Source organism: Schistocerca piceifrons, chromosome 7, assembly GCF_021461385.2.
Source record: "Schistocerca piceifrons isolate TAMUIC-IGC-003096 chromosome 7, iqSchPice1.1, whole genome shotgun sequence".
NCBI lineage: Eukaryota > Metazoa > Arthropoda > Insecta > Orthoptera > Acrididae > Schistocerca > Schistocerca piceifrons.
In genome coordinates, this window is record NC_060144.1 from 410,355,847 (window position 1) to 410,380,636 (window position 24,790).

At 40.7% G+C, this 24,790-nt stretch overlaps 1 protein-coding gene across 2 annotated transcripts in view; it reads left to right on the forward strand.

Annotated features, from left to right (window-relative positions):
• Positions 1-18,312, forward strand: part of LOC124804747 (putative helicase MOV-10) — a 317,343-nt gene extending 299,031 nt beyond the window's left edge. For both annotated transcript variants that reach the window (XM_047265048.1, XM_047265049.1), the window contains exon 20: positions 18,101-18,312. In XM_047265048.1, coding sequence (XP_047121004.1) covers positions 18,101-18,150 — 50 coding nt within the window. In that variant the 3' untranslated portion in view covers positions 18,151-18,312. The remainder of the gene's footprint in view (positions 1-18,100) is intronic.
• The last annotated feature ends 6,478 nt before the right edge of the window (positions 18,313-24,790 follow it).

Sequence of the window (24,790 nt, forward strand, 5' to 3'; positions counted from 1 at the left end):
TGGGTTGCTGTTAAAAACAATAGAAGTTACTTAACTTTTATTCTCATTGATGTAGAATTTTTCTTTGACAGGTTGTCTGATTTGATGATCTCGCTTCTATGAAAAAATGGGTTGTTGGCTGGATATATGCACTGTGAAATAATAGAATGAGGCAGATTTTTGCTGTATGTCAAATTCTTTCACTTAACATCATCCAAAACACTTTCTGTAGCTTAAAGAAGTAAATTACAAAAACCAATATTCAATACAGCTCATCATGGATACTTGCATCACATTCCACGTTCACTGCACTACTCTAGACTCTAGACACTTAGTGTCCTACCCACAGATCAGCAAGTTCAGTGATACATAAAAGTTGTATTTCATAAATATTTAAATCGTCAGCTTTTTCTGAACTGTGCAGGAGGGGGGGGGGGGGGGGGGGGGGGGGAGACTCTCCTTGCAATATATCTTGCGTTCCTGTAACCCTCCTGGTCCCCACCTTCATTAGTCATTGTCCTTATCCATCTAGCCCCTTCCCTGTTCCCATTCCAGCACTACACAGCCCTCTATTCCACCAACACACCCAGTCTTTTTACTTCTCTCCTTTTCTGCAACTCCCTCCTCTCTGCCCCACCCTCTGCCTAACCTCCTGATTGCACCTAACTGCCCCACTCTCCACTTCGTCCCTGCACGCTCCCAGCAACACTTTACTGTACCCCTCCCCTATCTTGCTATCCCTCCCCACCCCAGCCTCCTCCTTAACCCTGCCCAGTCGCCTCTCCCATAATGCCCTGCTGCTCACAGTCTGGTTCCACCAGCCAGAGATTGTGGTCCTGTGTGTGTGAGTTGCAGTTGTGTGAGTGTGTGTATGTTGTCTAATTTTGACAAAGGCCTTGTTGGCTGAAAGCTAATTGTGTGACAACCTTTTTTGCCTTTCTGCAAATCAGAACCTCCACTATATGGTGAGTAGCAACTATCCTTCTCATTATATTGTTACATTCATCCTCGTTTTTCCATTGTTTGACATTATCTCATTAGACTGAGTCTGCCTGTAATGTAGAGTGCCATTAACCTGCAAGGTGGTCTATAGGTGTGCATCAGCATTCTAAAACAAAGAACAGGTGGATAAACATAAATTTAATGTCCAATGGTTTAAGATGGGAGTGGTGGAAAATCTATATGGCTATGGTAAACCTATGTGGCTAAAGTACAAACATGATTACCATTTTAGAAGCTGCCATCTTGAATGAAACTCAAAATTTTCAATTGGAAAGGGAGTCATGTTCCACATCTAACAGATAGAGAATTACACAAAGAAAAATTGGAGTCTTCCATTTGAGCACAGCTTTTCTGATGCTCATTTTATGTTGTATTTTGTGCAAACAAGGCAAATGAAGGCGATATCACATAAAGGCTGCAGAATATATTTGATGTGTTGTCTAGGATGTTAAAAAGTGGTTGTTATCTGCTCCACCCATTCACCATTGATTTTAATCACCACATTTGCTGAAGTGTGAGCAGGATGTGTATGCCCTGGGGCAACCGGGAGGTCCGGGAAAAACCCTGGAATTTTTTCATCTGGGAGAAAACCGGGAAAAAGCCAGGAATTTTTTAGAATTCTGGGAATTTTTGTAATTTTGACTGGTAAGAACCGATACTCTAACAAAGGATATTACTGTATCCCACTACTGCAAAATAATACTTCAACAATAAAACATAAATGAGAGAAAAATGGAAATACCTTAAATTGCAAAAGAAATGCGCCATATACAACAACGACACACAGTGTTCATGTAAGCGTCTGCCAACAGCAAAATATGTCAAAGGCTTTAGGAAGACTATGCAATGCTTCATAACAACAAATTGCCTCTGATGAGTGTGAAGTCACAACTGTTTACATTAGATTTGGTTTTATAGTTACGAGCGGGCTCACGCGCATGCGCAGTTGAGTCGTGTTTGAGTTGTAGATTCTCCTGCTTCTGGCTATAGGAATGTGGCTGTTGGCTGTGCAAGCAGTCGCAGCAAGCAGCTAGATGCTAACGGGAAAAGGGACTGCCAAATTCGTGTTCTTGAGGAAAAGAACTTGTTTCACAAAGCGCCTAGCATCCAGTGCACGTTTGTCTATCGATTATTCATATGATTTTGAAATGCATCCCTGTTGGTTCTTGAACATTTTTGAACATGTTTTAACTTGATTTCTGAATGAATCATAAGTTGATTTTTGAATGCGTGATGTCTCTGTCTACTGAAGAAATTTGTTCCGCAGAGGCAGTCAATGTATTTGAAACTAAATGTTTGATTCCATACTACTGACTAGTTTCAACTGTTCGCTGCATTTCAAGTGCACATTTTCATCTTCTAGCTCATATGACATTTTGCCATAATAAAGAACCAAACATGATATAATACAGTACTGGTGCTCAAAGAAAATTTACATCCTGAAAACCACACTGAAAAGCTTAATATCAGGTCGAGATCTACTTCATTGGGAACCTGGACATACGAATGTGCACTTAAGTATGCGCTTTAAATGTGCACATTTTAGTACGGTTCAGAAAATTCCGAAGCTCTTGGAGTATCCTCTGATGTCTTGTTTCTTTTATGACATAATGTATGATCTTTTAATATTTTACATGTACGTACATACAGGCTTTCTACATCATGATACTTGCGCAAGCGTGGAGTTGCCTGTTACCTGCGCTCTCTGGAAACTGCTAAAACGAACCTATTTCTAACAGGTCGCGGGAAAATATTGTGAATGGTGGTTTGAAAAGTGTTACTTTCAAGATAAATATCCTTTTACATAAGTTGAACTATATGTGAGAATGTACCATGAATTTATTAAATCTCAGAGCGTTTGACTCTCATTTAAAAATCAACTCTTTGATGATGAGCCATTTAGAAGAATTTCGAACCCTGAAGATCAGACATTTATGTCATTATTAAAAATTTTACTGGCACATTTGTGTGATATATCTTAAGTTTAACACATGCAAAAAAGATCAAAATTATATACAAAAGCTTAATTTCTCTTGCAGCTTATTAACCTTAGAGACCAATATTATATGTGAAAGCTTTGCTTTTATTGTAGCAACACTATGTATATTAATTTCAACTATTAACTTTCCCTGTTTGTGTGTTTGTGCTACTTAACAGTGATTTTGCTGTTGGCTGACTACATCACATGTCCTATGCTCTGAATGTCCCCTGCCATCGGCTGACGAGATTACGTGACATGAGCTATGGCTGGCTTACAAATGCACATCGCTATCTCAGTTTCAATGATTCGGGAAGTAACATGCGGTGTTTAGTGGAATTCCAATGTACACTTTTGTAATACGAAAATACACAGTGTACATATTGCTACATATCAAAGATATTTCCAAAACATGTCTTTTTCCCTGAGTTTCGTTTTCTAAAGTGCTGGGAAATTCTAAGCCCGTGTATAAAACCATAACCATTCAAAAGATTGATAAGAGAAAATATACTGTCACTTAACACGGAATGCCCATGTTTTCACCTGGGAAAAAGTGTATTTTTAACCGGGAAATCCAGGAAAAATCTGGGAATTTTTTTCCTTGTGGCTTATACACCCTGTGTGAGAAAAGCATCAATAATTGACTCCCTGAGGCGTTAAGATTTCTGATCTTCGCTGCATACACAGTTGCCTTCCCAAGTCCCCACAGATAGAAATCTAATGGACTTAAATCTGGGGAATGTGGTGGCTACTTGACAGACGCTACAATATATCCATCTCTGGGGAAACTGAATACCTAGTTATGCTGAACAGTCAGCTCATAAAGAGAACAAGCACCATTGTGTTGAAGAGAAGTTGGAAATGTGCCATGATCAGACAGCAATGATGGCAGCACATCTTAGTCTTAACAACTGCAGACAGTGGGCTGCTGTCAGTGTACCCTGAATGAAGAAGGCCCTTATGAAATTCTGTGCAAAACTATCACTTTTAATGCACCAACTCCCTTTGATGGATCCATCCAGTTAGGCTGAATGTCTGACCAGTATCTGTGATTCTGTTAATTTACCTCTGATCTCGTAGAAATTAGCTTGATCTGTAAACAATATGTTGTGGGGAAAGTGATGGTTTTCATCCAGGTTGTGTGTCACCAATCCTGCAAACTGAATCTGATGATCTGGATTGTCCAGTTGAGTTGTATCATTTGCATTTTGTAAGAGTACTTTCATGTGTGGTTATAATTCTCATGATTGAAATACTAAACACCTTTTTCCAATGTTGTTTCACAATGGAAGACCGCACTGCAGTTCCTTCTCTAAATCCTCGCACCAACGAAAAAATGGCTGACATCAAAATAAGTGTCCAAGGAATAGAAAAGCAACTGAAATCACTCAACAGAGGAAAGTCCACTGGACCTGACGGGACACCAGTTCAATTCTACACAGAGTACGCAAAAGAACTTGCCCCCTTCTAACAGCCGTGTACTGCAAGTCTCTGGAGGAACGGTAGGTTCCAAATGATTGGAAAAGAGGACAGGTAATTCCAGTTTTCAAGAACAGTCTTCGAGCAGATGCGCAAAACTATAGGCCTATATCTCTGACATCAATCTGTTGTAGAATTTTAGAATATGTTTTTTTGCTTGCATATCATGTTATTTCTGGAAACCCAGAATCTACTCTGTAAGAATCAACATGGATTCTGGAAACAGTGATCGTGTGAGACCTAACTCACTTAATTTGTTCATGAGACCCAGAAAATATTAGATACAGGCTCCCAGGTTGATGCCATTTTCCTTGACTTCCAGAAGGCGTTCGATATAGTTCCGCATTGTCACCTGATAAACAAAGAAAGAGCCTATGGAATATCAGACCAGCTGTGTGGCTGGATTGAAGAGTTTTTAGCAAACAGAACACAGCATGTTGTTCTCAATGGAGAGATGTCTACAGACGTTAAAGTAACCTCTGCCATGCCGCAAGGGAGTGTTATGGGACCATTGCTTTTCACAATGTACATAAATGATCTAGTACATAGTGTTGGAAGTTCCATGCGGCTTTTCGTGGATGATGCTGTATTATACAGAGAAGTTGCAGCATCAGAAAATTGCAGCGAAATGCAAGAAGATCTGCAGTGGATAGGCACTTGGTGCAGGGAGTGGCAACTGACCCTTAACATAGACAAATGTAATGTACTGCGAAAGAAGGATCCTCTATTGTATGATTATATGATAGCGGAACAAATGCTGGTAGCAGTTACTTTGTAAAATATCTGGGAGTAAGTGTACGGAACGATTAGAAGTGGAATGATCATATAAAATTAATTGTTGTTAAGGCTGTTGCCAGGTTGAGATTCATTGGGAGAGTCCTTAGAAAATTTAATCCATCAACAAAGGAGGTGGCTTACAAAACACTCGTTCGACCTATACTTGAGTATTGCTCATCAGTGTGGGATCCATACCATGTCGGGTTGACAGAGGAGATAGAGAAGATCCAAAGAAGAGTGGTGCGTTTCATCACAGGGTTATTTGGTAAGCGTGATAGCGTTATGGAGAGGTTTAGCAAACTGAAGTGGCAGACTGTGCAAGAGAGGCACTCTGCATCGTGGTGTAGCTTGCTGTCCAGGTTTCGAGAGGGTGCGTTTCTGGATTAGTTATCGAAGGATTAGTTATCGAATATATTGCTACCCCCTACTTATACCTCCCGAGGAGATCACGAATGTAAAATTAGAGAGATTCGAGCACACACGGAGGCTTTCTGGCAGTCGTTCTTCCCGCGAACCATTCGCAACTGGAACAGGAAAGGGAGGTAATGACAGTGGCACGTAAAGTGCCCTCTGCCACACACCTTTGGATGGCTTGCAGAGTATAAATGTAGATGTAGATGTAGATTGATGTATGGCTGATGCCAATGTCCAACAAGATGCAGTGAATAATGCGCTCTGGACTCATATTGAATTGATGTCAATATATTTATGGATGTTGCTTCATGCACAGCTATTTTCGATCACATAGCTTTCTATTTTTCTGTGGTAGAGCCAGTTTCAGAAAATTCTGAGGGAAGTTTCACCTCTGCACTGTGGGTGATAAATCGTCTGGCAGGGTGGTGTGCCTGAAATCTTCTGCAATAATAGTGGGTCATTCTTTCTCCTGATATCAGGATGATCTCAGTAGATGCAGCTTGTGTTAATGCCGTCAGCTTTCACATCACCTTTAAGGAAGAGACATCAGCCATAACTTGAGAATGAATAAAGCTATGCCCTAATGAAAGGCACCATTGTTTTAGTTGTATAATTCTCTATCTGTATGACCTGTTACATGACTCCCTTTGCATTTGGAAAATACAAGTTGCATCCATGATGATGGCTTGTAAATACCTGTTTATACATGTCCTTTTGCTTTAGAAGGTATGTTCCACATCATGTACTCTACCAAGCCTTACTCAGCTGTAGTGCTGCTCATGGACTGGTTTTATTGATGGCAGAGCTTTCATGCCATTTCAATCAGCGCTACCGAGTAGTTGCAGTTAATAGTGATTGAGGGTATTTCAAACAGCCAGCCTCTGTTGTCTTAGGATAGTGTCACTTCCTCAGATCCCACATATACGGTGAGGTATCTATTTTACTTAGGTATGTTTTTGTGCACTAAAGATATTGATAATTTTTCAGTCTGATTCTTCAGATTCTCCAAGCGTATTTCTTGCTCGAACAGTCAGCTGATGTACTGCTGCTCCATAGTGTCCAACGGGCAAAATATTTCAGCGATCAGACATGTTGCCATCATCAGGTGCGCTGACGAACTGAGCTCATGAGAACGGGTGGCCATCTTAAATCCCCTCCCCCTGCGAGGCGTTTTCTCCGCGGTGCGCGGCTGCACATGGACAATCGCTGAGATGCTGGCATCTGTGGTGGCGTCGGTGTAATTGCCTCATCCGCCCTGGTCACCCATTTGTTATCTTTACTGAGCGTCTTTTAAATTAGACTCAATGCTGGTTTCATGCCTTGCAGAGGTTATAGCTGCAATCTAGGTTGATGAGTCCGTCCCTGGTATGAATTTAGATAGCGTCTCTAACGATGCTGTCCCAGTATTTAGATGTCTGTGCCAAGACCCTGGTAAATATGTAGTCCATTTCGTGAATCTTGGTTGATGAGTCTGTCCCTGGTATGACTTTCGATAGCCTCTCTAATGACGCTGTCCCAGTATTTAGATGTCTGTACGAAGACCTTGGTAAATAGGTAGACCACTTCGTGATTTTCGGACAAACAGTGCTCAGCGACCGCCGACTTGTTGGAGTACCTAAGTCGAGTGTGCCTCTGATGTTCTCGGCAGCGATCTTTGATGTTGCACACTGTCTGTCCAATATAAGTCTTCCCACACTGACATGGAATCTGGTATATGCCGCCCTTCCTCAAACTGAGATCATCTTTGACACTTCCCAATAGTGCTTGTCTTTTATTGGGTGGGCAAAAGACAGTTGTGAAGTGTTCCAGCTCCTGGGGCAGACTCTCAGTGTCAGAGATGGTGCGCGCCCAGTGCACCAGTGTTTTTAGCACCCCATTCCTCTGCAAAGGATGGTGGCAGCTATCCGCATGCAAATACAGGTCAGTGTGCGTTTTCTTCCTGTACTCCCCGTGGCCCAGTGTGCTCTGGCGGTTTCTGGTGATTAAGGGTGGCCATGTAGTACTGGTGTGCAAGACCCCCCCCCCTTGGGTATTGAACTTACTTAGAGTTGCTTTGCTGATTTTCTTCTCAGGATAGCCGGCTGTGATGTCCTGCACAAGTTCTCCAAAGATAAGATGCTACTTTGGAGGAATATTTTTTTTATACTTTTGGAATAACTCCATACACTCGAGAATACTTTGAACACAATCTCACTGTATTTGCATCACACATAACAGTTTTCATACAACTAAAACATTTTTTGTAAGCTCAATGCTTTCCAGTCCGTCAGAAACTATCACATTTATTTTTCCATAAATAAAGTCTACAGATCTCTCCAAGTTTAACAAGACAACTGCCGGACCTTACGAAAGTAAGAGGATGAATGAATAAGTAATTAAGTAATTGTCTCTTCTCTTCTTTCAGCAACATTCAAATGTTCACACAATAATGTTTGACATCACATGGCGTACGGCGTGTTTATTCCTTGAGCTGGACTTCTAACTTCTTAGGCGGGCTCGGTGACTACCTGCCCACGCCGATCATCCATCTGAAACACGTCCGTCCTGCACAAACATAACTGTGGTGCAGTAGACACAGTTCTACTTCACCACACTCATCTCTAAAATACAGTGTGTTTGAGATGGTGAAAATACGAGGGTCTCTAGAATTTACCCTGAAATTCTCGAGGCACTACATATCCCTCCCCATAGCTTGAACACACGATATTTTATACATGTTTATTATATACATCAATATTGTGTACACACAATATTACTTTACGTTCCATCAATTTATACAACATTTTTCTAGCCGTCGGGTATTTCGTGTATAGCTCTCTTTCCTTTTCCATGTTAATACCATTATAATCATGGACCTTTCAATCAGTGTAAACTTTGTATGGACAGGAATCTTCCTGTTCCCTTTCCAATCGTAAATTCCAAGTGTGCATTACCCAAACGCATGCTGTTGTTTGCTCTTACTTCGCGTACTACTTTTTTTAAGTATGGATTTAGAATAATCTCTACAAAATGTGTGGCTTTTGCATGATACTGCCTTTTTCCTTTAGGCACAGTACCTATACCTCACATACGGGTTGATACTATGAAAGCACTTCCTCCTTCTGTTTTGGTAGGTACGCCCCTTTAAACAAATTCGTAATGTACTGTGGTACAGGTCTACCCCTTTTTGGTACCCCTGCCTGCACAGTATAGGTCAGGCTTTCCGGGGTCTGCCTACCTGCCCTTTTCCATCCAATCAATGCTGGGTGCGCCCTCCTTCTCCTTCCTGAGTAGGCTTCATCGTCCATAGCCCTAGCATACATCTTTATGTATCCGAGAATCCGAATACCTCTTAGAGAAATTAACATCCTACTTCAGTCCTTACACTCGCTTCTCAATACTTTCTATACTCTGCTTGTCCCATTATCCTACAACTTGTCGGAATAGTCGTTAGAGTGACACCAATTCTGTCCACTTAAGTATACGCTGTAGCATAACGAACCACAATATGTTTCTCCTGTAGTGTGTACTAGTGTAATACCATCATCATAACCATAAATACTCTTAGCTGTTACATATATAAATATATCCCTGTACATACATGATGTGGAACCATCACCTCACATAACCAGGTGGGCATACCTACCAGTATGTGCACACTTTTCTCCCTCCAACACGACCGTTCCCACATTATCTTAAACTGTACCTTTCCTGTGTGTGTCTTTGTGTTTCATTGTGTGTATGCATATGGGTAGTCGTGTAGTCTGGTTCTTTGGCCAACGTATGGAAAATAAGTTGAAGGTTATATAAACCACGGAAATTGAGGACTTCAACGATAGAAGTGTATGCATATGGACAGAGGGAAAGTTAAATTGGTACTCAAAAGAGAAGTAAGAAAGAAAAAAGTAGAAATGGTTGCTAAGATTGAAGAAGAGAAAGAAGATAGCCCCAAAGACAGGAAACCCTTCCCACCCCCCCTTTCCCAGGATCCCCACTTCACCGGTACTTGAGTGAGAAACCGGAGGAGGTATGATGTTAAACATCTCCTGCAGAATGGACATTCTCTCCTTCACCTCTGAAGTCCCCAAAGAAAGATCTTAGCAACTCCTATGGAACGGCAAATGGTGAAGAATCAGTCACACTTGTCTGCGAGGGTCATTTGAAAGGTGTGGTGTGTGTGTGTGTGTGTGTGTGTGTGTGTGTGTGTGTGTGTGTGTGTGTAGTGTTAGTCATGTTTGTACCTACACTACCCACCCATTTCAAAATTTATATGAACCCTCCCCATTCATACCACATTTTGCAAAAGGTATAAATTATTCAATAATAAGTAGAAAAATATGTATCATATTATCATAAATAGAAACTATGTCTCATATCATCATAAGTAGAAATTATGTATCATATCATCCTCAGCAGAAACTATGTATCATATCATCACAAATATCTCATTCTTCCTCTTACCCCGTATTGTATCATTCATATCATTGTAAATATAGAAATATTCATATTATATTGTATCCTCCAATAGTTTAGGCCTGAATCAGACCGAACTATATGTTGGTTGGCTAGGCAAAAATATGACCTAACTATATGCGGATTCGGTATCCTTGATGACTGGAGTGGGGCATGCTGTCAACTCACTTTTACATCGAGACTAGATTGGAGCATGCGGCCAATTCACTTTTACCTCCAGACTAGAGGAGAGCATGTTGCCATTTCACTTCTAACTTGAGACTAGAGCGGAGCCTGCTACCAATTTAGTTTTACCTTGAGACTAGAGCGGAGCATGCGTATGACTTACATGTTACAAGGTATTACCAAATGTTTCAGTCTTGACTCGATACAACAACAAATCCATCAAGGTGATTATATAAGTGGGGATCCTAGCGCCTTTAAAACAAGTAAGACTGAATATAATGACAAGATCACTTACTGCTACCTTCACAAGAATCAGTATGACCTTGATATTAGTGATTTGCTGCAACTCTTGCTTGCTGACCATGTCAAGACGAGTATGCTGAAGTACTAAAATACATGACAGTATAAGAGGATAGAACAGAATACAGGATAGTATAAGACTTGAAGAAAATTCAGTGTGGGAAAATGAATATGGAAGTAACACCGAACCCAACTCATGATCCGAGGGTCGTCACTCCGCCCGTTAACACAGAATGTTAATGTCCCTGGAGAATAATGTGACTCCATCCCTATCTCATGGATCTGCTGTTAACCTCACTTGAGCTAGTGCAGACTAGCACTTCTCATTACATTTTGTGTGAAAGTCTCCCCTTACCAAAACAATTACCACTTTACTAGTCAACACTACATTCTGTGAAGGTACCCCTTTCTCTATCTTATTCTGGATAAGTTTAAATTCCTTCCACAAATCGTCTATGTCTTTTTTAGTATCAAGTTCTCGTGCTAAATGTGATGGAACGTTGTCTGTTTTCACCCTCTCTGCAACTTTCTAGTCGATTAATTCCTCTATCTGTTCCTCCAGACCGCTTGTATTTATGGTGTCTGAGGTTGCTAGCTTCTCATTAAAATTTCTCTCTACCCCATCTACACGAGTGTTGACCCCTGCAAATTGTGATTGGACAATAGGGATCAGGTTGTCTTGTCTTTCAATGGTATCTTCTAAGGTATGTAATCTCTGTTTCACTGCGTCGAATGTAACATTACACACATTTTGAAATGACCCTAACTTCTCTTTAGATTCAGACTCTATATTGGTACACTTGTCCTCAATATCAAATTCTAATCTCTGGGTCAACTTCTGAAATTGATCATCCTGCTTTTGGTTAAAGTTGGTAAACATTTGATTCATTTGTACAGTTAAAGAATTATTTAATTCATTCTTTAAATCTACTCGTAAATTTTCCACTTTATCATTTAAAATCTCAAATTTAGAATTTAAAGCTTCACCCTGTGCTTCTAACTTTTCACTTAAAGTAGCACTCTGTGCTTCTAGTTTTTCATTTAAAGCATCATTTTGGTCACTTAGTTGTGCTTCTAGTTTCTCACTTAAAGAAAGATTTTGGTCACTTAGTTCTTGTTTCTGTACGTCTAACTTAGTATTTAACTGAGTATTCACCGAGTCTAACTTCAGACTTAGCCCCTTAATTAAATTTGCTACTTCAGCCCAGTCTGGCATAACCTTAGTCACTGTCACCACCATGGCTGGTTCTACAGTTTCTGTAGGTTGTTGTTCCTTCTCCATAGTCCTAATTTCTTTCGATCTCTTGATCATTTAAAAAAAAAATCTGTAAATATGACCACCCTTGTTTGCATTCCAATAGTTATTATCTTGAGCTCACCTAGCATAGGATTGCAGGCTGCGTCGGTGAGGTGTAGAAACAGCACCAGTGAACCGCACAGGCACTGGCAGCATCAAATATTGGTCGTGACGTCGGCATCGGTGGGTGTGAAGTCAGTAACTCAAACAGCAACCAGCAACGATGGCAGATTACTGCGACTGCATCGGTGTTGGCTGGTTACTGTGTTGGTGTCAGCTGTTTACTGCGTCGGCTGGTTACTGCGTGTGTGAGGTTAGCTTCCTCCCCACAACCAAATCTTCTTAATCAAATCTTGCAGACCAATTTTTTGTCTTGTTTTTATATGTTGCTATGGCAACTTGCAACTTTTTCTCATCTCAATCTTCTTCAAAAAAATCCTCCTTTTCATGTTCTGCTCACTTTGGTCACCACGTTCTGGCAGTTTTGATGTGACGATTTACTTTAGCAGCTAATCGATTAATTATGCAACAGCTATTGTACACTTAGAGTGGACAAAGCAAATATACACACTGAGCTTCTTTCGATCCTTTGACACATGAATATTGACGTTTAGTAAGTTTCTGTATGTCTTTTTAACATCAGAAACAATTAATTACTTTTTCAATAAATACAGTTTCAAAATTATCTCATAGTTTAACAAGACAACTGTCTGGACCTTAAGATAGTAAGAGAATGAATGAATAAGTAATAGTCTCTTCTCTTCTTTCAACAACATTCAAATGTTCACACAATAATGTTTGATGTCACATGAAGTACGGCGCTTTTATTCCTTGGGCTGGACGTGTAACTTCTTAGGCGGTCTCGGCAACTACCTGCCTGCGCCCATCATCCGTCCAATAGACGTATGTCCTGCATACACATAATTGTGGTACAGTAGACACAGTTCTACTTACCCACACTCATCTTTAAAATAACGCTTGTTCGAGATGGTGGAAATACAAGGGTCTCTAGAATTTACCCCAAAATTCTCGAGGCACTTCAGTGCCATCCGCTCTTCTTTGACCGTGACATCCAGGAAGGGTAATCTTGCTTCTGCTTCGGGCTCCATAGTGAATTTGATGTTGGGGTATATGGAGTTCAGGTGTGTAAGGAAGTCTAGGAGCTTCTCCCTTCCATGGGGCCAGATCACGAACGTGTCATCCACATAACGGAGAAAACTAGTAGGTTTCCATTTGGATGATGCCAAAGCTTCCTCCTTGAAGTACTCCATATAGAAATCCGTTACCACAGGTGAGAGTGGGCTCCCCATTGCGACTCCTTCTGTTTGTTTGTTTGTAGTATTCTCCATTAAAGAGAAAATACGTAGAAGTCAGAACGTGCCTGAAAAGGTCAGTCGTCTTCTCCTCAAATTTCTGTGCAAGAAGCTCAACTGACTCTCAAAGAGGCACCCTGGTGAATAATGAAACAGTGTCAAAACTCACCAGGATATCTGAGTCTTTCAGCTTGAAATTGTCAAGACATTTTACGAAATCCACAGAATTACGAACATGATGAGGGCATTTACCCACAGAAGGGCTTAATAATTCTGCCAGGTATTTTGGCAGCATATATGTAGGTGCCTTAATGTTGCTGACAGTTGGGCATAATGGCAGCCCTTCTTTGTGGACTTCAGGGAGTCCATAAAGTCTTGGCTGTACAAGTCCTTCAGGTATCAATTTCGTGACAGCACCCTCTGGTAAATCTGCATCCTTGAAAAGAGTCCTAGTCCTGTTCTCCACCTTCTTGGTGGGGTCATCGTTGATCTTCCTGTAAGATTCGTCATTTAGCAGGCTCTGCATCTTCTCAATGTAGTCCTTATGGGAAAGAACAACCTTAGCACTGCCTTTGTAAGCCGGTAAGACAACAATCTCAGGGCTCTGTCTCAGGTCTTGAATGGCTGCCCTCTCCCAGCTGGTAATATTCGACTTAATCAGTTTAGTTCTTGTCAGAGCACAGCAGGTTTCCTGGCATACTTCTTCAGCTGCTTCCAGTGGTAGTCAGGCAGCAATCTGTTCAACTGCACTGACAATGTTTGCTACCAGTGTGAACCTAGGTGTGCTACCAAAATTAAGTCCCTTCTCCAGAACAGAAACTGCATCCCCAGTCAGCTCAATGTCCATGAGATTGATGACCATCTTGCGTGGGGCCTCCAGCGGTGGTTTGTCAGAGAGACGAGTGAATTTAGATACCTGACATCCCGAGGCCTTCTTATGTGCAGAATTGGTGCTCACCCAGGTGACACCATCAATCCAGTCTCAGGTCCTGGAATTAAAATGATTGGATAGTTGTAGATGTAGTTTAAGTAGTTCCTGGGAGTTGTACTCAAGGCTGTGGCTGGTAATGTGCACCCTCTCATGAACCAAGGCGAGTCTAGCACACTTCTCAATTCCCTTAGCTGCTGCAGAATCAATGTGATGCGTGACCTTAGCAAAGTTTGGCACAACGTGATCGGCGCGACATCTCTTCAGAAAAGCAAGAGCACTCAGCAAAAGGCTCGAGCACTTAGCAAAAGGCTCCTTAGATGGTGCAGCTTGTCGAATTTCTTCACGGTGCGATACATCTCAAAAGAAGAGCGGGTGGTACCCTGGGCGACGTGGTATACAGGTAGAAAACACATACTGACCTGTATTTGCAAGCAGATAGCTGCCACCACTCTTTGCAGAGGAATGGGGTGCTAAAAACACTGGTGCACAGGGCGCGCACCATCTCTGATGCTGAGAGCCTGCCCAATGTGCTGGAACACTTCAAAACTGTATTCCGGAAAAACGGGTACTCAGAATGGCATACAGATGCACTCTCTGCCCCACCTCTACAGTACAGTGTGTACAGATGGAAGATGTCGTGGAGGAAGAGATAGCCATTGCCTATATACCTTATAGTGGCACACTATCGGGGAAAATAGGACAAATATTGAGGAAACACTGAGTAGGAACTGTCTTTTGCCCACCCAATAAAACACGAGCATTATTGGGAAGTGTCAAAGATGATCTCAGTTTGCAGAAGGCCAGCATATACCAGATTCTGTGTCAGTGTGGGAAGACTTATATTGGACAGACGGTGCGCACCATCGAAGATCGTTGCCGAGAACATCAGAGGCACACTCAACTTAGGTACCTCAACAAGTCTGCGGTCGCTGAGCACTGTTTGTCCGAAAATCATGAAATGGACTACCAACATACCAGGTTCTCGGCACAGACATCTAAATACTGGGACAACGTTGTTAGAGAGGCTATCAAAATTCGTACCAGGGAAGGACTCATCAACCGAGATTGCGGCTATAACCTCAGCAAGGCATGGGAACCAGCACCGAGTATCTAATTAAAAAGACGTTTAGCAAAGAAAATGAAGAGGCGACCAGGGCGAACAAGGCAATTACGCCAACGCCACCACAGGCGCCAACGTCACCTTGTCAGTGACTGCCGCCGCGGGTGCGGACCGTGGAGGGAATGCCTCACAGGAGGAGGGGACTTAAGATGGTCGCCCTCCTTCAGGAGCTCAGTTCGTCAGTGCACCTGACGATGGCGACATATCTGATCACCGAAATATTATGTCCGTTGCACACTATGGACCAGCAGTACACCCGTGGACTGTTCGAGCAGTTTTCAGTTTGATGAATAGTCACTGGGGTTTCATAAAATAGCAAACAGTGTGTTATTATAACTTTTTAAACCACAGAGATACAGGTCTCAAATTAGTTTTTTTCTGATGAAAGTAATTTTTAAAATTTATCTATTTATTTATTTGCTCCCAAATAGTATTTCCAGATTAGTTCTGCTGCCCATTACTCTCTGTGACTTAGTTTGTTTTCAGCTATTTCCTAATTACTGAAAGTCATTGTAGACCTAAAAGTATTACAAATTAATCACACTAAAGCACTAAATACACTCCTGGGCACCCAAAATTCAACATCCTGAAGGTAGCATCCAAATCAGGTGAAATTTGCAGCATGTGTTTGCATGGGGAACAGGTGGCCATGTGGACATACTGGAATTGTTGTTTTGTGCAGTTGTTTTGTGTAAGCAGCTTCAGTAAGCTTTCGGAAAACAGCAAGTGAGTTCTGAACATGTTTTAGAGTTTGACTGAGGAAGAATAGTTGCTTATGGGGATTGCAGATTATTCTTCAGAAAAATCAGTGATCCTGTCAGACAGAACCAAGCATCTGTAATGCGGATCCACTGGATGCAGGGAGGAATGGCAGACCTGCTGAGCTTATTTATTTATTTATTTTGCACCCACCCTGTTGCACCTCTACATGTGATGACCGGCACATTGTGCACATGGCAGTGATGAACCACTCTGCCACATCATGAATCATATTTCAACAAATTCAGTCTGTTCTGCAACAAGCAGTGTCCACTCTTACTATTCGATGTTGTTTGCAGCAGATTGGATTGCCTGCAAGGTGTCCATTGCTGCATTTACAACTGTGCCAATGCCATAAGCGTTTGTGCTGGCAATGGTGCGATGAACAATGGATATAGACAAGCGAATGGAAAGATACTGTTTTTACTGATGAAACCTGATTCTAGCTGCACCACCACAGTAGTTGGATTAGAGTCTGGAGACATTGAGAAACTGTTGAACTGTTACCTTATGCATTGCCCTACTGCTCCTGCATACAGTATTATGGGTTGGGATGGTATTGGATTTCATTCCCGCAGCACCTAGTACTCATTGCCGGTACGTTAAACAGCCAGTGCTACATTTCTGAAATATTGGAGCATTTTGTCCTTCCATACCTACGGAGCTTGACAATGGCCTCGCTGCAACAGGATAATGCACAGCCACACATGGCACGCAGTGTTAAGACTTCTTTATCACCCATCAGATTGCACTGCTGCCTTGCCCCCCCCCCCCCCCCCCTCTCCTGTTCTCCCAGTATCTCCCTATCAAAAATATCTGGTCAGTGATTGTGGAATGACTGACCTGGGATACATCAGTCGTTGCTACAACAATTCAACTTTGGCAATATGTGGAAGCAGCTTGGATTGCAATACCCAAACATCACATTCGGAGCCTCCATGACTCAATGCTGAGGCATGTAGCAGTGGTTGTAGCCAACAATTTCAGCAACACTCAGTACTGATTTATCATCTTTCTCACTTCACATGGGGCTGTATTTTCAATCGTATGATCTTTGTGCAACATGTCAGTAGAGTAGGTGTGTCTCCTATCTTGGCGAAGCATTTTATTATTGAGAGAAGCCCACCACAAGTACACCAAGAAAACTAATTTTAAATATGTTTTAGTATATACTATTCTTTGCAGTCCTACAAAAACGCCCACTGTTATCTTTGAAGTTTTAAATACATTTCCTTACAGGTTTCTTAAAAATATTTCATGTGCAGTCTTTCCTTTTTGTACTTCAGTATGTCTTTATTTTTTGCCTCGTAATTGTAATAAACTTTGTGGCATCATTGTAAATGATTATGAAGGCTGGACGTTCCTCTACCTTTGGTGTAGGGCCACCCATACAGACCAAATAAAGTTTGTTTTCTGGTCATCTTCTCTTTCAATAACTACATGTCTAAGACATATTTTCAAATATCTAAAAAATATTTATTTTACAGTTACAAAATGTTGTAATATTCTCAACTTTTTCAGGAAGAATCTGTAAATATATGTAAACTTCAACATACCTGGTTCTCTGTATGTGGAGTATGTTAAAACATACAGCACCAGTGTCTGTCCGCTGTTTGTTGCCAAATCATTGCTGCCTCCATTTGCTCTGACCATGTCCTGATAGCTCATTGGCTCTTACATTTATACCAAACATAACTGGAGAGAATGTGTTACTCGAAACACTGACATACTCCTGGTTAACTGCAAATCCAGTGACCAGCTCTCCTCTGCTGCCTAATAAATCGATCTCAATATTTACATTTGTAAAATGTTTACTGTTTGTTATAAGGCAGTACTAAAGAACTTGTAGATTAGTGGTGTCTGTGTGACACCTGTCACTGGTATAAGGCCACTATGGCAGAGCATCTGGTCTGTAAAAAAAAAGAGTCCTAAGTATTTTTGGTTTGGTGCGGATTTTTCAGGTGTCCGTAGATTTAAACTGCGACAGAGTAACTTTTTGGATTCCATTTCTCATTTTCCTGTGAACTGATGTGCAATAAACTATATGGCTAATTTGCCATTCATTAAATTGTTAATATAGTTCAAACTGACGACTCCTGATAATTTTGTTGGTAACATTCATTGTTTGTTGCAGGTAAACCATCAAATGTGGAGGATGGACCACAGTGGAGGAGTGAAATGTAAAAGACTGTGTTTTAGATTGTAAATACAGGTTTAGAATCAGTTATATCATTTCAGTTGTGTATAACTCCTTCAAAATCGCTAAGATAACTATATTCCACCAGGAATGATGTAAATTGTGGATTGTGAAACTTGTCAATAAACTGATGTATTTGAAGCAGGGAATTATTCGGAATTTAATTTCTAATCACTTAAACTGTTGTTTTTGAATGTGATCCACATATAGCTTAGAAGATAATCAACCACCATTTAAATTAGGCAAATAATAAGTATGCTTCATATTTACTGCATTCATCAGAATGACTGTATACATCTACAATATCATCTACATACCTACTCTGCAAACTACTGTCAAATTTGTGGCAGAGGGTACTTCTCATAACCTCATGTATTAAGAGATCTTTCCATCCTATTCAGATATGGAACATTGTTAGAGTGACTTCTTCAGTGCCTCTGTGCCACAGTAAAAACGAAGGAAGATTGCGTTTAATGTCCCGTTGCCATTGAGATGATTAAATACAGAGCACAAGCTCAAATTGTGTCAAGGATGGGGAAGACTTCCTAATTTATATTAGATAGTAACAAATTTATCTTTTTTCAAAAACTGTTTTTGTATTATAGCCAGTGTGAATTTCATATGCCAAAGGAACCATCCCAGCATTCGCATAGAGCAATTTAGGGAAATCACGGAAAACCTAAATTTGGATGGACGGATGTGAGTTTGAACCATCCACTGCTAATCTGTGCTATAGTATGATTGTGTCTTCGTGGTCTCTGTGGGAATGCTACTTATGGGCTGTTATATATTCCTATATCCATCACTTAACTGTGGTTCTTGGAAATTTACAAGTAGGACTGCGGGATATTTGTCATCTGTATTCAGATGTCTGCCAGTTCATGTTCGTCAACATATCCCATGGGCCAAACAAATCTATCACCATTCACACTGCCCTTCTTTTTGTTATGTATTTGTTGTTGTTTGTGTTGTTGTTGTGTCTTCGGTCCAAAGACTTGTTTGATGCAACTCTCCATGGTACTCTCTCCCTCTACAATATTCACTCTGCATGCTTCCCTCCATTACCAAATTGACAATTCCTGCATGTCTCAGGATAGGTCCTATCAAACAGTCTCTTCTTTTTGTCAAGTTGTGCAATAAATATCTCCCCCTCCCCAGTTCAGTTCTGTACTTCATTAGCTTCTTGAGCTACCCATCTGATCTTCAGCATTCTTTTGTAGCACCACATTTCAAAAGAATTTCTTCTCTTCTTGTCTGAATAGCTTCTCTTCCATACAAGGCTGCACTGAGACAAATGTTTTCAGAAAAGACTTCCTAATTTATATTAGATGGTAACAAATTTATCTTTTTTCAAAAACTGTTTTTGTATTATAGCCAATGTGAATTTCATATGCCAAAAAAACTTTTTCTAAATGTTGAAAGGTTACAGACATAGGTATGCCTTTCTTTAACCTATTTTCTAAAACAGTTTGTAGGAGCAGCATAGTGTCATATGTTTGAACATTTCTTTGGAACCCAAACTGATCCTCCCCAAGAATGGCTTCCTACCAATTCTTCCATTCTTCTGTAAATAATTCATGTCAGTATTTTGCAAACATGACTTTCTAAACTGATAGCTCAGTAATATTCATACCTACCTACTTTGTAATTGATATTATTACATTCTTCTCAAAGTCTGTGATGCTATTTACCTTTGTTAGTTTATATTTCATCAACACAGTAAACCAACCACATATTGGTGCAACACCATGTATTTACTAGACCAAAAGTAAGACTGTCACAACAAAGTAAAAGAGATTGACTTACCTTTTTTCGGCTTCAGTATCCAGTGGAAGCATAGTGTAATCCTCTGTAACAGGTCCAGGGTTGACAAATAAGTCTGCTTGGATTCTGTATTTTTCTATTAAACCATTCTTTTACTCAAAATAACACTAGCTTGATTTCCTATTGGAGAATACATTTCATATTCAATTTAGTTGCAGGTTCTTCACGTTATTTACGTTTTTTGTTAAAGATTTTCAATATATCCAATAAATTATGGTCACACTCAACATCTGCTCCTGGAAGTGTTTTTAGTTTCAAATATAGTTTTGAAATCTCTGTCTTACCATTATGCAGTCTGTTTGAAACCTTCCTTGGTCTCCAGGTCTCTTTCATGTATACAACCTTCTTTCATAATTTTTAAACCAAGAATTAGCTAAGATTAAATTATTGTCTGTGCAAAATTGTACCTGGTAGCTTTCTCTTTCATTCTTTTCTCTGAATCGATGCTCTCCCAATATTTTTCTTCCTTTTCCAGGTATCAAATTCCAGTCCCTAATCACAAGCAAATTTTTGTCTCCCTTAAGTATCAGAACTGCTGCCACACTTCGTTAATTTCCACTGTGTCGAAATTCAATCTATCCATTTCCCTTTAGAATTTCTCTAGCTACGTACCTGATTAAGGGACCTAACGTTCCACATTCCAAACCATAGAACAACAGTTCTGTTTATCCTGATGATGACGTCTTCTGAATAGTGCCTACCTGGACATCTCTCTTACCAACTGTACGTAGATGGTGCAAATGTTTAAATTTACAAACCAGTGCAAGTGGCTTTTCTTCAGCTGTGATATTAAGCATTTCTTCCCTTTGTTCACAATAATAGTTTTGGTTTATCTGGTATTTACCAATAGTTACTTCTTCTTCAACTGTTCCTTGCAAACATCTGTGTTAGATTGGACATTTTCTTTGCTAGGGGCTGCTATTCCTTCTGGCAATTTTGGACAGTCTGGTTTTTTTACTTTGCTGTTACATACCTACGTCTTACATTCGAAGCACATTATGTAGAACTGGGAAATAAGGCTATAGCCTTGACGAATTCCTAATCTTGTAATGGATGCCGCAGATCTGGTACCCACCATATTCCCTGCTTTAGGCAAAAAAATCAGGGTGTCTATGTCCCGGGACAACCGGGAGATCCGGGAAAAACCCGGGAATTTTTTCATCCGGGAGAAAACCGGGAAAAACCCGGGAATCCTTTTGACTTCCGGGAATTTTTCATTGTTTTAGTTTTCATTTAAATTTTTGTGATTTTGACTGGTAAGAACCAATACTCTAACAAAAAAATTTATTGTATCCTGCCTCTGCGGAATAATAGTGCAGCAACACATGAACGAGAGAAAAACATGAAAATAAAACTTAAGTCGCAAAGAAAATGCGCCATATACAACAAAACACAGTGCTCATACAAGCGTCTGCTAACAGCAAAGTGTGTCAAAGGCTTTAGGAAGACTGTGCAGAGATTCTTAACAACAAATTGCCTCCAATGAGTGTGACATGACAGTTTTTTACATTAGATTCATTTTAATGCAAGATCTTTTAATGTTTCACACGTACAAACATGCGGGCTTCCTGCGTCATCGTAGCTGCGCAAGTGCAGTGACGCCTGTTATCTGGCGCTCTCTGGCAACTTCTGAAATGTACCTTTCTAATAGGTCACGGAAAAATATTGCGAGTATTGCTTTTAAAAGCGTTACTTTCAAAGTAAATTTGCTTTTATGTAAGATAAACTATGTGAGAGAGTGTACGACGAATTTCCGGGAATTTTTCACAGAGCGTTTGACTCTCATTTAAAAATCAACTCTTTGGGGACAACCATATGAAGAATTTCGAGCCCAGAAGATCAGACATTTACGTCGTTATTAAAAAATTTTACTGACACATTTATGTGATGCATGAAGCGCAAAAAAGATCAACAATATATGTGGAAGCTTAGCTTCTCTTGCAGCTTATTAATCTTAGAGACCAATATTATATGTGATAGCTTTGCTTTTCTTGTAGCAACAATTGTACATTGATTTAAGCCATTAATTTTTGTTATTTGTGTGTTCGCGCTACTTAAGAGTGATCTTGCTATTGGCTGACTACATCACGTGTCAAATGCTGTCATCAGCTGGCGAGATCAGGTGACATGAGCTGTGACTGGCTTACAAAAGTGCGTCACAATCTTGATTTTAATGCTTCGGAAAGTAACATGCGGTGTTTGGTGGAATTCGAATTTATTCCTTCGTAACACGAAAATATGCAGTGTGTATGTTGCTACACATCAAAGATCTTTGCAAAACATGTTTTTGCCCCTGAGTTTCATTTTCTAAAGTGCCGGGAAATTCTACGCCGGTGTATAAAACCATAAACCGTAAAAGGATTGATGAGTGCCGAGAAAAAGTATACTTTCACTTAACACGGAAAAAGTGTTTTTTCATCCGGGAGAAAGTGTATTTTCAACCAGGAAATCCGGGAATTATTTTACCTTGTTCATGTAGACACGCTGAAAAATGCAGCATGAAAACTAATTTTTCTGTCCATGTCCTTGAACGGCCATCCTAAGTAAAAAGATCATCTCCTTGGTGTCTTGGTTTTGGAGAAACCCAGACGGCCCTTTTTTTAATTTGCTTTTGACCTTCTTCCCCAATTGAGAGTGAAAGATGTGTGGGTGGGCCTTTCAAGGTTCTGAGAGCTATAGAATGCCTTTATAGTAGCTGCATTCAGTTCCATAAGTCTTCATTAAATTGAGATCTGTCAGGTTGGCCTGTAGGACATCGCATTGGACCGACTACCCTTATTAAAAGGGACAACAATCCATAAAGTATGAAAGCATGGTCTCACAGCGATATGAATTAATAAAAGCTTCTCAGGCTTCCAGCCACATCTGGTGGTTAAAACCTGATGAACTTTCGATCAAGCTCTCCTCTGCCATTGTCAAGCAGTAAATGAATGGTGTGTCACCATAACCTTGCCATTATATAGCTGCACTGATGGCTGTGACGTCACTGGTGCACTCTTCCTTGCAAACAGTGGAAATATTTTCATTCCGCACCCATCACACCTGCTTCAACCTCACAATGACCAGATCCCAGGCTGTGCTGAGCTGCAAATTGCCATCCTTGTTGATGATGCTTTAAGATACTTTGATTTTTACTGCTCCTTTTATGATGCTGTCCCAAAATACCATTGTCATCATAACGATAAATATTTCATTGAATAGAATTCGGTCTCAATTTTCTGAAGAGTGTTCTGCCACAGCTGATTTTTCACAGTAGTGAAGATGTAAGCATCTCTCATGTTCCGTCGAGTGTTGCTCCACAGCGTGTAGTGTTTGGCCGATGTAGTAGCAGTCACCATGTCAGTGTGCAGTCAGATATTCAATTCTGTTACCACTCATAACAAAACAATTACATAGCATATTCCAAAACTAAGGTCCTGGTCATAATAAAATAAGCTCTTGAGAAAAGGTTCTTATTGACACTAGTATTTTACTACATATCTACAGGGTTGGGCAAATAAAAGTGGCCCAGGTGAGTGGATACGACTGGACACAAATGTTGCATCTAACCACTCCCTGTGATGCACACATCACATGTACGCCCACCACGTGATACACACTGGGAACTTTCTGATCATCCTCCATACAGTAATAACCTTGCACCAAGTGACTATTTACTCTTCTTGCATTTGAAGAACTGGCTGGGAGGACAATGATTTCAAAACGACAATGAACTCAATAATGGCATTACCAACTGGTTCAATTCCCAGGCAGCAGACTTCTATGCAGTGTGAGTGGAGCAGTGCAAAGGGGACAGCAGTACTCACAGTGGAGCAGTGGGTGTTCATTATGGAAAGTTATGTGATAACAAAATTATGGAAACGGTGTGGTCAGTTGTTTGTTGAGAAGCTTAATGGTGTCAAAGTGCCAGGAAAGAGTGCCACGCAGTGTTCAGTCCAAAAATTGTTCCAGACAGGATCTGTTTTGAACAAATCAAAGAAACATCTGAAACAGGCCCACACACCAGCAAATGTGGCTGCAGTTCACCACAAAATGCTTCAGAGTCCTATCACATCAACTTGACACCTGTCGCAAGAGACCGACATATCAAGTCGATCATGTAAATGAAAACTCCACCTGGACCTGAACATGCATCCCTACTGAGTGTCTGTTGTTCATGCATTAAAACCAGCAGATGCTCCTCAGCACCACCTGTTTTTTGAGTGGCAATTAACTCAGATAACAATGAATGGTTTGCACATGGATCTGTTCTTTATGTCTGATGAAGCCTGGTTTCACCAGAGTGGTCATGTCAACTAACAGGATCACTGGGTCTGGGCAGTGGACAATGAGCATAATTTCCACGAAACATCACTGCATGCCGCATTATTTTCCCCATATTCTTTCATCAGATGCTGACTTCAGCGTGTTACATTGCCAATATTTTGAAACCATTTGCGGCGGGATTAATGGAGGCGGGAAAAGACCTGGTTGGAGCAACTGCCCATACAGCTGGTTGAACCTTGGAGCACAGTTACACAATCTTCTCTGACAGAGTTGTTAGCGTAGGTCAGTCAGGTCGCAGATTTAACTGGCCACCCAGGTTACCTGATCTGTCAGTGTGTGATTACTTCATGTGGGGAGCCCTCAAGTCGGAGGTGTATCACAACAAACCTGATAGCCTTCGAGAAATGCTGCAGAACATTTCAGATTAGACTGCAGCACTTCTAGCAGAGTTTTGATCCACCTTCAGCAACTTAGCAACCAGGGCCCAAAAGTGCCAAGAAACGAATGATGGTCACTTTTAACATCTGTTGTAGTCAG